Below are 13907 nucleotides of genomic sequence, written 5' to 3'. Positions count from 1 at the left end.
GCGCTCGGGGTGACAGAGGAGCAGACGCGGGCAGGGGCCCAAGCCAGGGTCCAGTGGCCACAGACCCGCCCTCCCCAAGGGGACAAGACCCTGCTCTGCACTCCTGTACCCCAGGGCTCGGCCCCCTCTCTCTCTCCACCCCCCAGGCCCAAGGCTGGGGCAGCAGCCACATGGAGGTCTGTGCCCACCAGTGCTTAAGGCAGGGGGTCTCCAGGCCCAGGGGCCTCCTTCCTGTGGGCATCAAAGGTGACTGTCGGAGGGGCGCCTGGGTGGCTCAGCCGGTTAAGCGACCGACTTCGGCTCAGGTCATGATCTCACGGTTCGTGGGTTCCAGCCCCGCGTGGGGCTCTGTGCTGACAGCTCAGAGCCTGGAGCCTGTTTCAGATTCTGTGTCTCCCTCTCTCTCTGACCCTCCCCCGCTCACACTGTCTCTCTCTCTCTCAAAAACAAATAAAACATTAAAAAAAAAAAAAGGTGACTGTCGGAACCTGAATTAAACCGTAGACGCCTTGACAACTGAGCAAAGCCCCCGGCACCACTTCGAAAGCGGGAGAAACAAGATGGCAGATGGGGGGAAGTGGCCGGCCCGGAAAAGGAGGGCTCAGAGGCGGGACTTCCGGCCCGGCCCGGCCCGGCGCCCACGGAAACGGGTCCAGGAACTGAGTGAGGCTGTCACCGGTTGGGGTTAGGCGCCCCTCCTCCACGGAGCCCTCCTGTCCCAGCCTGCGGCCCCCTCCCCTCATGTCCCAGAGACAGGCTGGCGTCCCCGTGCGCCCCCCCATCCCCCTCGGTCCCTACACGCCGGGGCGGGACTCGGCCAGCTCGGCGCCCCGGGCCGGGAACAGGCTGGGCACCAGACGCTTGGCAAAGTCCTGCTGGAGGGACGGCAGAGGGGCGAGTGCCTGAGAAGCAGGGGCCTTCCGCCCACTGCACTGGGTTTCTTCCCCCCGCTGGCTTCCTTCAGAACAGGCCTGGCAAGTGAGAGCCGGGAAGGGGGCCCGCCCACCCCCCGGGGCGCCGGGGACCAGCGTCTCCTCCCCAGCCAGCGTCCCCGTGGACCTCAGCGGCCTGAGCCATGGGTCTCCATCCAGCCCAACAGACATGCCAGAAACCTTCTAGTTCCCCAGATGGGGCCAGCGGGCGCCTGGCCGGTAGGGGCGCACCCGGGCCGCAGAGCTAAGGGTGAGGGGACCCTGCGCGCCGCCGCCCGCCGCCCTCCCCGCCCCTCCTGCCACGCTCTGTTGCACCACTGCTCGGCTAGGCAGCAATTTCCGTCTCTCCCTCGAGCTCATCCCAAGGGGACCAGGTCCGTGTCCGCTTCCTCCCTCACTGCTGGGCCTCTGGGCGGTGAGGAGTTCGGCCTTGCCCAGAGAGAGGTCTGGCCTGCACCCTCTACCCCGGGGGTGATCTGCGTCCACCTGCTAGACTGCTTGGGGAGTTGTGTGGGCGTTACCCACACTCAGCAGGCCTCGGTGCTGCCAGCGCCAACCTGTGATCCCCGGGGAAATCAACCATGTGGCAATCAATCAATCGGTCAATCAGTCAGTCAGTCAGTCATCAGTCAGTGGAGGCCCAGTCAGGTCTCTGACGCACAGGCTGGGGTGCCCCGTCCTGTCTCCACGGGAGAGGAGCAGCTCTGGGTCTGGACCCCTCCCGACCGGGCCCCGGGCGCCTCTTTGGCTGATTTCTTGTGCAATAAACCATAACCGTGACTAGGAGAGTTTTCAGTGCGTCTGTTAAGTCCTCCCAACGAGTGACTGAAACGGAGGGCACTTTGGGGCCCCTCCAACTCGCAGTTGGTGTCTGGGGACTGTTCGGAGGCCTGCTAACGTCACACCTGTCCCCAAGCCTTTGCAGCCTTCGTGTCCACGGGGCCCACGGGGAGGTCAGCAGGCTGGGGCGGGGAGGCCCCGAGATGCCGTGCCCCAGCTCGCACCATCCTCGGTGGATCCCCCTGGCACACCTCAGCACCCCCAGGCCTCACGCCACCGGCCCGTGGGCTGGTGCGACGGCCAGTGAGCCTACAGAGTGGGTGACAGCACACGGGCGCCGAGGAACGCACCGGGGCAGGGCGTAGATTCCACCAACCTTGTTTTTGTCTTCAGTTCTGGCCGCTTGTCGGCACGCCGGGTGCCAGATGGAGGAACCTGGGGACAGAGTCCAAGAGGAGGTGCTCAGTGTCCCTTCCCGCGATGCGGGGGGCCTTGCGGAGGGTCGGAAGCGAGGAGCTGGCAGTCCACACATGGACACGTGTTCACCCACCCATCCTCTGTGCCGGGCTGGGCGCTGGGCCTGGGGCACGCAGACCGCCGCCTGCCCCCGGGGCTCACAGCCCAGCACAACGGGAGGTGTACCACCGTGAGCTAACTGCCCCCCGCCTGCGGGGGTCCATGAAACCCGGGGAGCCCCGAGGGGCCTTCTTAGAAGAGGGGTGTCACATGACCTAACACCAGGGGTGGAACTTATTACTGCTCCTCCCTGGAAAACATCTGCATCAGCCTGGAGCTCCTGGGAGATGGCAATTTAATTGTGTGTGGGTGTGTGTGTGTGTAAAACATTCATTTTTGACAACTGTTTATGACTACAAAAGTCATAGATGAGTAACTGATGGACCTTATTAAAAATTAATAAGGTGCCTGGGGGGCTCAGTTGGTTGAACGTCTGACTTGGGCTCAGGTCATGATCTCACCGTTTGTGGGTTCAAGCCCCGCATCAGGCTCTGTGTTGACAGCTCAGAGCCTGGAGCCTGTTTCAGATTCTGTGTCTCCATCTCTCTCTCTGCCCCTCCCCTGCTCTCTCTCTCTCAAAAATAAATAAACAGCAAAAAACTCAAAAAAATTAAAGAACCCCAAGAAAGTATAAGTAAGAAAATGAAAGCCATCTATAATCTCCAAGCCACTTCTGGCCGGGGCGGCCTTTGGGCACACATGTGCATTTTCATAGAAGATGGATAATGTTGTATGTACATATTTCTATGTCTTGGAATTTTTTTTTCAAAAGTCTTGCACGTTTCCCCATATACTTAAACATCAGAAGCGTAAACCTTCAGGGCTGTGTGGCATCCCACACGTGGAAAGAGGGTTGATCTGTCCCTGCTCTCGGGATATAGGGTTTTGTCTCTCAGTCCCATTGGGGGTGGGGGGTGGGTCCCCCCCCCCAAGTCCCAGCCCGTTCCTCTTACTTGAGGACTCCGAGAAATGGAGGCTTGGCTCAGAGGGTGTGGGTATTCTTAAGGCTCTTGGTGGCACCGCCAATCTCCCAATTCTTGCCACACCAGTGGGGTGACACCCCCATTTCCCCGATTCCTCGCAACGCAGATGTGCCCTTCCGTTTAGTCCCGCCAACCCAATGGGGGGAAATAGCATCTCGTTATCATTTTCCTCCAGTCTCTCCAAGAATTCCTGAGAGTCAATAGCCCCTCCATCATATTTGTTGGAAAGGTGTTCCCCATGGTAGGGGTGCTGGTGGCAGTGGGGAGGGGGCGGCCCGCCTCACCATCCTCGACGACTGCAGGGCTCACCAGGACCCCTGCTCTTCACAGCTTCGGCTGCGTGGATTCACCAGTCAGCACCTTCACGGCGTCCCAACATCGAGGTGGCCCAGGCAGGGCGGGGGCCGGACCCCGAAGGACCCCCTGGCACAGTACCCCGGAGCTCACACTGTGCCACTGAAGGCTCTGAGCTGCGTCTGGACCCCTTGTCGCACCCCCTGGGGAATCGGAAGCTGGGAGGGGGGCAGGACTGGCTTCCGGGCCCCACGGAGAGTCACGGCAGGGCCCACTTTAGAAACGGGGTGCCGGCCTCGGCCCAGAGCCGTGAAAAACATCTTTATTCCCTGACGCTGGGCCCCCTGGATGGCGAGTTCGCGTCTCCATGCTTGGCATCAGGAAGGCCCGAAAGCACTATTCACAGCAGGGGCGATGCCCGCGGCAGGGGCCCCTCCCGGCCAGACGCCAGAGCAGCACAGGGCGGGGAGGGGGCCGCGCCAAGGACGCCTTTCACCGGCTCTCAGGCAGAGACTCGAGGAACAAGATGGGACACCAGAGACGAGGCCGTCCTCGCTGACCTCAGCCTGTGAGGTCGGCTCAGAAAGGCAGGCCTGTCCGACCCGCCGCCCCAGATGACCACTGCGTGAGCTCACGGACCGGCCCGTGCGCGGCTCTGCCGCCCGCCAGCGCGCCTCCAGGGACACCCGGGACAGACAGAGCATTGAGGAGAAGCGGTGCCCACAGAGAAGGGGCCCGTCCTCTGGGGGAAGGTCTGAGCAGCCCTGGCGCCCCCCTCCACGTCCAGGCCATTGCCAGGTCCCACGGGCTCTGCCCCTCCCCCCACCCGCCGCTCGAGCTCTGCTCCCCCACCCCCCGGGCTGCGTGGCCGGCTTCCCACGAGGTGCGTGAGCCGCCACAGGGGACCCGCCAGCTCTCGCCCGGCCCTAGGGGACCGGCCGGCATGGTTCTGTGCTTACCTTGAAGATACATCTCCTCGCCTTCCGCAAACATCCGGCCGCACCTGACGCATAGCGCGCACAAGGGGTGGTAGTGTTTCTCTCCGGCCTGTGGACAGAAGGGACGAGGGGTTTCTGCTGAAGGGACGGTGGCCGCAGCACAGCCGCACGCGGGATACTCAGACACGCCGAGGCTGGGCCGTGTCGCGTGTGCATCGGGGGCTCGCGGCCAGGGGGCGCTCCCAGGCCGTCCGGGGCGCTGAGTGGGGGGCCACGTCGGGGAGCAGAGGCCCAGCCGTACCGCCCGACGTGCCCAGGGAAGCAGGGCTTTCACCCTGTAGATCCTCACGAGGCAGGGCGGCCAGGTCCCCTCCACTCTGCAGCTGGGAGGGGGATGGCGGTGGGGGCGGCAGGGGGGAGGCCGGAGCTGCCGAGACTTCCCCAGGCCGAGGCACAGGATGGGTGGGGTGAAGAATGATGAAGCGCGGCCCCACCGTCCCTGTTTACTGTTCTTACAATTCCTAGCAGCCACTAAATTGGGTGAAACTATTAATACTGAAGTAACCTGAACACGTTATACTGGCTGGTTCAGCGTCATTCTACGCAGTGCAAAACGATCACCCCAAAATAGCGTACTCGGCACCCCTTGAGGGCGTTATGCTCAACCCCGGGGGAGGCGGGCTGCCAAGTGAGGTGCGGAAGCCGGCGTCTCGCTCTTTCCTAGAACGGGAAGAATAAGCACGGCTCCCGGGGTGTGAGCCGGTCATAACCGCTTCCCGAAGGAGCAGGTCGTGGGGAAAGGCATCAGGAACATGTCATCACCCTCCCCCTGACCACCGGCGCCTTCCGCGGAAGCCTGGCCCACGGTGACCACTCTCAGCGGGGAGGGATCCGGGGCGCTGTGCCCGCGGGCAGAGCACAAGAACGCTGCATCCTGGGTCTGGGGCCTCCAGAGACCCTCCCTGGGAGAGGGGCCCTGAACGCTCTCTGTCTCATCTCAGCTGTGCCTCCTCCTCCTGAAAGCCTCCCGGACACTCCTCCCTCCAGGGCTCCCACAGGTCCGTCTTCCCCACCAGACATAAGCCTGGGGGAGGGGGGCGGGGGGGCGGGCCCGGCTGTGGCCCCTCCAGGAACTGCTAGTGGTGGGGTCTGTTGGGGTAGCACACAGCAGCCCTGGCCCAGGCAGAACGAGGGCAAAGCACCCATTTCAGGGACTTAAATTTTTTTTTAATGTTTATTCATTTTTTGAGAGAGAGAGAAAGACAGAGCATGATCAGGGAACAGTCAGAGAGGGAGGGAGACACAGAATCCAAAGCAGCTCCAGGCTCCGAGCTGTCAGCACAGAGCCCAACGCGGGGCTCGAACCCACGAACCGTGAGATCATGACCTGAGCTGAAGTTGGACGCTCAAACGACTGAGCCCTCCAGGCGCCCCTAAATGATTTAAACATCGCAACTCCGGAACAGGCTGTGGGGTATACACGGGGTGTCTACATGCAGGTCTACACCTGAGTAGAAGGCGAGAGACAAATGGGCTGGTTTCTAAGACAACAGGCATGAAACTCTAACCAGAGAGATGAGAATTAGCGGGAGTGGAGTCGCAGCCCTGGGCGGCTGTGAAGGGGCCGGGCCTGCGTCTGAGCTCCTCTGCCATTGGGAAGCGATCCCGACATGCACCTGGCAAGGGCCCCCAGCCTCTAAAAAATAACAGCAACTCGGTGGCCGTTTCTATAGCTCGGGCAGAGCCCCTTGGTGCACTACCTCGTCTCCACTCTCCAGAAGCCCTGGGAGGCACATTATTTCCTCATTTTCTGCGTGGTGCACAGAGACGTGGAGGAAGCTGAGGAAGGTCACACAGCACACAGGAGGCAGAACAGCAGTGGAGCACAGGAGGCTGACCCTTTGTGGCCTCTCACCCCCAGCATGGGGGTCCTGGCTCCAGGGTGCTGGTCACAGAACGGATTGACGACCTCAGTTAAGAGCCGAAGCTATAAATCTCTGAGAGGAAAACATTTGAAATCGTAGATCTGATTAGGGCTTAGAACCCAGAATAAAGAGGTCTTACAGGCCAGCAAACAAGGAGAAAACCAGCCCGATGAGAAAATGGGCAAGCGACTGGAAGAGCCATTTTTCAAAGAGGCGCCAATGGCCGGGAAGCACACAGAAGGTGCTCGGCTTCGCTGTCACAGAGGAAGTGCAAATCCGAGCCCCAAAGAGAGGCTGCTCTACGCCCGTTAGGGCTGCTGTAATCGAAGCAAAACGGAGCCAGAGTGGGGAGTCAGTGAGGGCGAGGACGAGGAAGCCAGGGGCCCCGGTGCACCTGCGGCAGAGTGACTGGACCTTCGGCGCCATCGGAGCAAAGCCACGGCCCCTGCGCCCTCAGGCCTCTCCTCCCAATGACCACGCAAGAAAGGCCTCGAACGCCTGGGATGTCACCAGTGCAGCCCCCTAGCCCCCCCCACCCCGGGCAGATGGCCCAGCCCCTTGCCAGGTGCGACTCTTAAGATGGCTCCGATTTTTCAGAAGAATGTTAAAAGCTCATGAGATTTTTCAGTGCGTGGTTTTAAGATGTCTTGTGCCTTCTGACAAGCGGCTGCATCTTTAATGAGCTAGAACGGGGCTCATCAGGAACACAGGAACTCTGGCTCCGGGGGCACGCGGCAAACATGGTTCCTTACTCAGAACCAAGGGGGACCGGCACCGGGGGCTTGGGACAAGGTCTCTGGGCTCCACAAACCCCCGCACCCCCCTTCCACACCGGGCCACGGCTGCCAGAGGGACAGCCATTGACCGTGACTTGCCCAGCACGTGTGGGGCAGGTGACCCCTCTTCCCGTGGATTCCAGACTGTGGGTGGCCGGGCCTGGGCTGCACTGAGTCCCCCCAGCCGGCCAGACAACCCCCCGGGGGCCACGCATCTACATCCGCCTGCCCGATTCAAAGCTTGAGTTTCCTTGTCGACTGGCTGGAACCAAATCCAGATCTTAAAAGACCTTAAATCACCAGCGTGCGCCGGCATCATGAAATCTACCTCAAGCTAAACAAATCCTTCCGCCGGAGCCATCCGGATGCTTCCAGGACTTCCCGGAGCGGCTCTCCACACTCCCACCCTCCAGGAGCTACCTCTCCGCGAGGAGAGCCCAGCTCCTCGCCAAGGCAGGCCAGGCCCAGGGCCGTCTGCAGTCCCCTCCCCGGACCCCCCCAACCTCACCCCTGCCTCTCTCCCATTGCTGACCCCATGTGCTCACACTCAGGGTGGAAGGCGTGTGGCCAGGCTGACCCTGCTCCCCCCCCCGCCTCCCCCTTTCCCACCATTGAGCTCCATCTTGGTCATGCACTTCAGGGACGTCCCCTTGTTCTCCACGGTCCCCAGGCCCTGGAGCCGAGCCACATGCAGGAGTGGGGTCCCACAGAGACAGGCTGTTCCTAAGCGGTCCCTACAGGACCAGAGGAGGGTTCGGACGAAACGAGTGTGGGGACAGATGGATCATCTGCTGCACCTTCGGGCACACTCACGGGCGTATCGGCATAGCCCGGCTCTAATAAGCCCTCAGCCAAGGCGTCTGCTCAGTGCCCTTGCCCGACACTTCAGACCCAGACGACCAGGGGACACGAACCCAGCAGCGTGGATGCTGTCACAGGCCAGTGGGAAGGGTAAGGCCCCAAGCGGGGGCGTGGTATCAGGCTAAGAGCAAGTCAGCATACACTGTGTGTGTCTGCGTGTGTACCTGTGTGTGTCTGCGTGTATCCGTGTGCACCTGTATCTGTGTGTATATCTGTGTGTGTGCGTGTGTGTGCGTGCGTGCCTGTGTGCATCTGTGTGCACAATCTACACTGGTGAGCTCTAAGAGCTGACAGTGGTTTGTCTGGATGACGGCATTCATTGCGATTGAGTTTTCAGTTTATTCTATGATAAGCAGGTATTCCTTCTGAATATGCTTTTTAAATAAACACATTCATTAAACTGCAAAAACAGAGAGAGGAGTTAGAGCCTTGGGAAGTTGACTTTGCTTCTGTCCTGAGATCATGCTTTTATTTCTTTGGAACATTCGGTTTATTTTCTCCCCGTGATAAGTCACACCTGCTTAGGAGGGGAAAATGGAAGCCGCCAGAGAAAGCAAATAGCTGATGTCCTGTAGAGGCAGGGGATGGTTTATTTGAAATGCAGACATGTTTCGCTGGCTGCCTGACCAGGGCTCCTGGGGTGGGGGAGGCATAGAGCCCAGCCTCCAGTCCAGGACACGGGTGGGGACACAGTGAATGTTCAGAGGGTCTGTAGGTGAGTGGTGGGTTGAGGAGGAGGGAAAGAAGGGGAGGCAGGCAGGGGGAGGGAGGGAGGGAGGGAGGAATTAATTAGTGGGCCCAGAGGTACTTTGGGCTTCTGGTTACCATGGAGACAGGCAGGCTGCACCGGGAGGCGGGGCTCCCACGGCAGCCAGGCAGGTAATTAAGGAGGGCAGGGCCAGTCCCCGCCCCCACCCACTCCCACCTGCCCCCACCCACTCCCACCTGTGCAGGGCAGCATTCCAGCCAAGGGAGAACGAGGCAGGGCTGGGTGACGCTGAGGACTGAGGCAGGGACTCTCCCTCACTCTGCACCCCCTCAGCAAACTCTGGTCTAGTTAACACGCTATCCCTGGCCGCGATTCTTCAGCCACCTTTTAGCTCTTTCCCTGGAGCCAGCCCTGCAGGGGGCCGCCCTGGGGGGGGGGGCGCCCCTGCCCCCACACCGTAGCCCTTCCCACCCTCCCCGATGTCCATCTCGGCAGTAGGGTGGGGGCAGGCAGCCCCTCCGAGTCCCCACCAGACCCAGGGCTCCTCCGCCTGCACCCCTGCATGCAGCAGCTACACGCAGGGTTCTAGAAAACATGCGGAAGGGGAGGCTTCACATTCAGGAGCAGCTAAGGAGGCGGGAGGAAGGGCCCCGCTGTCGCCACGGAGCGCACATGTCAGGGGTGGACAGGCAGGCTCGGGCGCCTGGCACTGAGACGGCACTCTGCCCACCGCACACAGACGCGGCACAGACTGATGGCTCCGCTGGCGGGGAGGGGGGTCTGGGCTGCTCTCCGGCTCGGGCTCCGGGGAGAGGGAAGCTCTGAGTGTGACAAGCATCTCGCGGGAGGGCTAAACGGGGTGTGGGGATGACAGGTGCGTCAGAGGGTCTCACCGGCTGATCTGGCCCAGCTCCTCGCACGCCCACCCCCCTGCAACCCGGCACAGCTCCTTCAGCCTCCCCATCAGCCCTCGGAAGCGCCCGGCCAGGCTCCCTACCTGCACGGCGTCCTCGCAACAGAGCCCAGTCCTGGCGGCCGGCGCCCACCGCCCCTCTCCAGCGCCGCGCCCCAGGCAGGTCGGCTGGAACGGACCGTGTGACCGTGAGGACGGACACCCTCAGCCTTCAGCCGGCGGTCTGGACCCTCTTTCTTCTTTTTCAGATCCGGCTGCCGGCCGCCGGCCGCCCCCAAGAGCCCACCGCCCACCCAGCCGGGCGCCGGCGCGCTCCGGGCCAAGTTCAGGCAGCACCGCGGCGCGGCTGCTCCCCTTCTGCGGAGCCGGCTCGTCTCTGCCGCCCGCAGCTGCCACCTCGCGAGGAGGCTGCTCAGAGCTTCGCAGAGCCCGCCGCCGACTCAGCCCCGCCAGGGAACTCGGCGACGGAGACAAAAGCATTAATCTTCCCCGCGAGGCCCTTTATCCTCCACCGCTGACGAGGGGGGACGCCCAGACCTGTTCTTCTGTTCTTCACAACTAGGATGGTCCCTTCCTGATGACACACTGGATGCACCGGAGGGGCGCCGTTCACAGGCGCCGAACCCACAGTCTGTACTTGGCGCAGCGCTAAGTCTCAGGCGCACACGGGGCAGATGGGGTCACCTTTCCCCCCAGATCCACGCAGGGGAGCCCTGCTGATTGCTGGTGACAATGAGGAAGCCCCTGGCCCCCATCATCTACCACGGGGCCAGCACTGGGCCGGCGGACACCTCACAGATGCCGTCTCATTGAGTCCCTGAGGCTCTGGAGCGTTCTCTCGACCCGCAGTGTTTGCTCAGGGCAGGCAGCAGGGTTTGAGTCAAGCCTCCATCCCCGCCCCGGGGCGCAAGCCCACGGATGGCAGGAGAGAGGCTGGGTCCACACGCGTGCCATAGGAACAGCCCAGCCCCCCCCGGGCCCGAGACACACCCCGCTTTCGGCCGTCGAGTATCACAGGGGGCACAGACGTAACACAAAGTGCAAACCAACGCTCACACACGGGTGGGGGGGGCGGGGGGGCGCCAGGAGAGAGCGGAAAGTCCAGACCAAACGCAGCAGGGAACAGAGAGAAAGGATTTGAACCACTGGCAGCGGGGCAGGTGCGGTACTGTCCCCAATATTTATAGCGCCTTGCAGAACCCCAGAGACGGCATAGCCTCCACCCACAGATTCGAGGGCGTGAGTATAAACGTCACGTGCGACCAGCACCAAGATAACAGGTGAAACAGGCCCTCAGACTAAAGGGCAACAGTTTGGTCACGTGACCCGCACGCCCGAGGAGCTGACGACCACGAAGACGCCACGTGTAAGCAGGCAGCGCACGGAAAGTAGCTATAATGCAGGCATTGGGGTCCACTCAACCGTCAGGAAGACCAGCTTCAAGGGCTGGAAGAAAGTCACAAGAGCGAGTGGAGCCCACGCTCCCAGCTGCCCCACCGGCTCAGAATCTACATAAAGACCACACTCGCCGCGGGGGGTGGGGACACCGAGCTCCACGGAGGAGAGGGCAGATTACAATGATCTTTCCGGAAAGCATTTTGTAAGCATCAGGACTCTTGTAAAGTTCTTAGTTGTTGACTGAGCACCGACGTTTCTGGGAATAAATCTTAAGAAAAATTAGAAATGAAAAAAAAAAAAAAAAAAAAAAAGATGTTCATCTCAGTGTTGTTTATTGTAGTAAAAAAAAACAAAAACAAAAACAACAACTACGACGCAGTGCTACGCCCGACCAGAAACCAGCGGCCTAAGACAGCGCAACACCAAACACGCTTGCACACCGATGGGCCTAGAAAACCCCGGCCCGTGAGCAAGCGGCCCGTCGCGCAGGGCCACGCGCCGTCCGACCCCCTTCATGTGAATGTGCACAACAGGGAAGTCTAGAAGGGAGCCCGCAGTGTCAGGGCCGGGACAGGCTCTCCTCGAGGTGCTGGAAACAGCAGCACAAAGTGCGTGCATCTCCGCCCATCCTGACAGCCCGGGAGGCACACGTTCAAGGGGTCACCTGTGCCGCACGTGACCTGTGTTCCAATCCAGCGGTCTAACGCAAGGCCCACCTGAATGGGCAGCGGGCGCTGAGGAGGGCTCTTGTTGGGGCGAGCACTGGGTGTCGTATGTAAGCGATGCATCACGGGAATCTACCCCCAAAACCAAGGGCACCCTGTACACACTGGATGTTAGCCCACTTGACAATAAAGTACATTAAAAGGTAAATAAAGATTAAAACATTTTAAAAAGCCCATCTTACAAAACAAAAACAAAAACAGGGGAACCTGCCCAACAGGAAATGCGACCTGGACAAAACCAGAACATAACGCTGTGCAAATGGTTTGCTCTCAACTATAATTACACCAAGAGAGAAAAACCCGGAAGGAAACCAGCCAAGAAGTGAAGCACAGGAAGCCTGCCTGCCCCGTGGCCGCTGTGTGACTGGGCCCACAGCGGGGGCCACTCCGGGCTTCCTGTGGGCACACGGTCCTGCCTCCTGGGCTCCCTTCCACTCCCCCAGGTCTCACACCCCCATCTAGAGGCGGAAGGGCTGGACCCAGATCTCAACCCTTCCCACCAACCCCATCAGCTTGCGGAGGGCATAGGAGAGAACGTCCGGGGAGGGCTTCCTGGAGGAGGTGGCCCTCAGCGAGCGGGTCCCGGAAGGCTGAGAGGAACGAGGAGGCAAAGGCCAGGGGCGCATATCCTTGCACACGCACGCAGGAACGTGGGGCGCCATGGGAAGCACGGAGCAGGACCGGACCCAGAGCCCAGCGGGCGCCCGGAGGCTCACTCACCTCCAGCACGTGCCCCGTGATGTACTTCTCACAGCCGTCGCAGCGGATGCCGAACTTGGTGTGGTAGTCGGCCTCGCAGTAGGGCAGCCCGTCCCTGCAACGAGATGAGCAGTCAGGACATGCGGGGGGTTCACCCCGGGGCCCCCGAGATCTCACAACGAGAGGGACCACGTCAGAGGGCAATGCCCCCTTCCTCCTGCTCCAGATGAGCCACGGCAGTGTTTCCTGGGCACTTCGGGCCACGGCACACCGCCTCCACCACCGCACCAGCCCCACAAGAAACACTGGGAAGATGGGCCCATTTCACAGGGGCAGAAAACTGAGGCACGCAGAGGCAGGGAGCCGCGGACCCAGCGGCTGAGCATCTCTGGAGGCTCAGCTGAGGAAATAAAAGCCACATCTGGGAAATTGAAGACGTTTCCGCAGTTGTGGCTCTGGTTTCCGGTTCATTCTGTCCCACATTCAGCATCTGGGTGGGAAGCGGCTACTCACTCAGCAGGTGGCTTCCTACGCCCTCCCAAAGGGGTCTGGGCTGCCCTACACAATCTCGGGCCACAAAGGGCGTGTGACGAAGGTGCCCCCATCGGGCCTGGCACTTGTGCTGGGTTGGTCCCAACCCTCACTGTCCCCGGCTGTGGGGGCAGAGGCATCTGGCTGCGCGGGAGGGAGCGGGAGGGCCGCTCTGCACGCGTATCTACAGGGTGCCCGCCGCTCAAATGCCATGGCCCAGCCGTGTGTCCCTGGGCGGGTCCCTGAACCTCTCTGCGCCTCAGCTTCCCCAACTGTAAAATGGGAGAGGTTATGGGAAGATCTGAAGAAGAGAAGGTGTGGCCAGCGCCTAGCACGGGGCAGGCACTCGCGATTTGGTGGCCGAGGCCGCTGTCCTTGCTAACCAGGGCTGCCCCTCTGCCCCTCGGCCCCTCGGCCCGGCCCAGCGGGAGTCGGGTGTGGAGGCCACGGGCACGCGGGGCGCCTGCCGCCCCTGTGAATCTCCCCCCACCGCTGAAGCCGCCGCGTTCCTCCCAGTTGGGCTGTGATTGGTCTACAGGTTTACAGGCGCCGACAGAGTAAGATTTCTCCAGCTGTCAGGAGACACGGCTGATGCCGTCCTGCCCTCAAAGCTCGGGACCCCCTGTGGGTCCCATGGCTCCAGGCAGGAGGCACAGGGTGGTGGAGGGTTCGACACCCCCGGGGCTGGGGTGCAGGCTGTGTCTCCAACCACAGCCTCAGAGAGGACGAGCCCTTCCTTCCGGGGTGGGGGGTGGGGGGGGACATTGACATTGAGCCTCCAGGTCTACTTTCAAATGCTGCTGACCTCGGGGACCCTGTTACTCCCACCAGGAATGGTTGTGCCCAGAACCCAGGAGGTTCAAAGATCACGTGTCTATGGTGACAGCAAGGCAGCCTCTCATCAGTTCTGGGACAGGGCTGGAGGCT

General features: G+C 61.4%; 1 protein-coding gene across 9 annotated transcripts in view; it reads right to left on the bottom strand.

The window, feature by feature from the left end:
* The window catches only part of ABLIM2 (actin binding LIM protein family member 2), an 84824-nt gene that overhangs the window by 63211 nt on the left and 7706 nt on the right, over positions 1-13907 (bottom strand). For 7 of the 9 annotated variants that reach the window (XR_005528430.1, XM_039232100.1, XM_039232097.1 and 4 more), the window contains exons 1-3: positions 12471-12552; positions 4465-4552; positions 2089-2147 (exon numbers count right to left, since the gene is read on the bottom strand). Coding sequence is in view for 8 of the 9 variants with exons in the window: in XM_039232100.1 (XP_039088031.1) it covers positions 2089-2147; positions 4465-4498 (93 nt within the window). In the remaining variant the exon portion in view is untranslated. Of the gene's footprint in view, positions 1-2088; positions 2148-4464; positions 4553-9711; positions 9733-12470; positions 12565-13907 lie in introns of those variants that run through there. The other 2 variants (XM_039232101.1, XM_039232094.1) reach the window with 2 other exon arrangements.

This window comes from Hyaena hyaena, unplaced genomic scaffold (genome assembly GCF_003009895.1).
Source record: "Hyaena hyaena isolate Hyena2069 unplaced genomic scaffold, ASM300989v1 scaffold_63, whole genome shotgun sequence".
NCBI classification, from domain to species: domain Eukaryota; kingdom Metazoa; phylum Chordata; class Mammalia; order Carnivora; family Hyaenidae; genus Hyaena; species Hyaena hyaena.
Note: the sequence above shows the minus strand (reverse complement) of the source record. Positions and strands in the feature narration are given on the sequence as shown.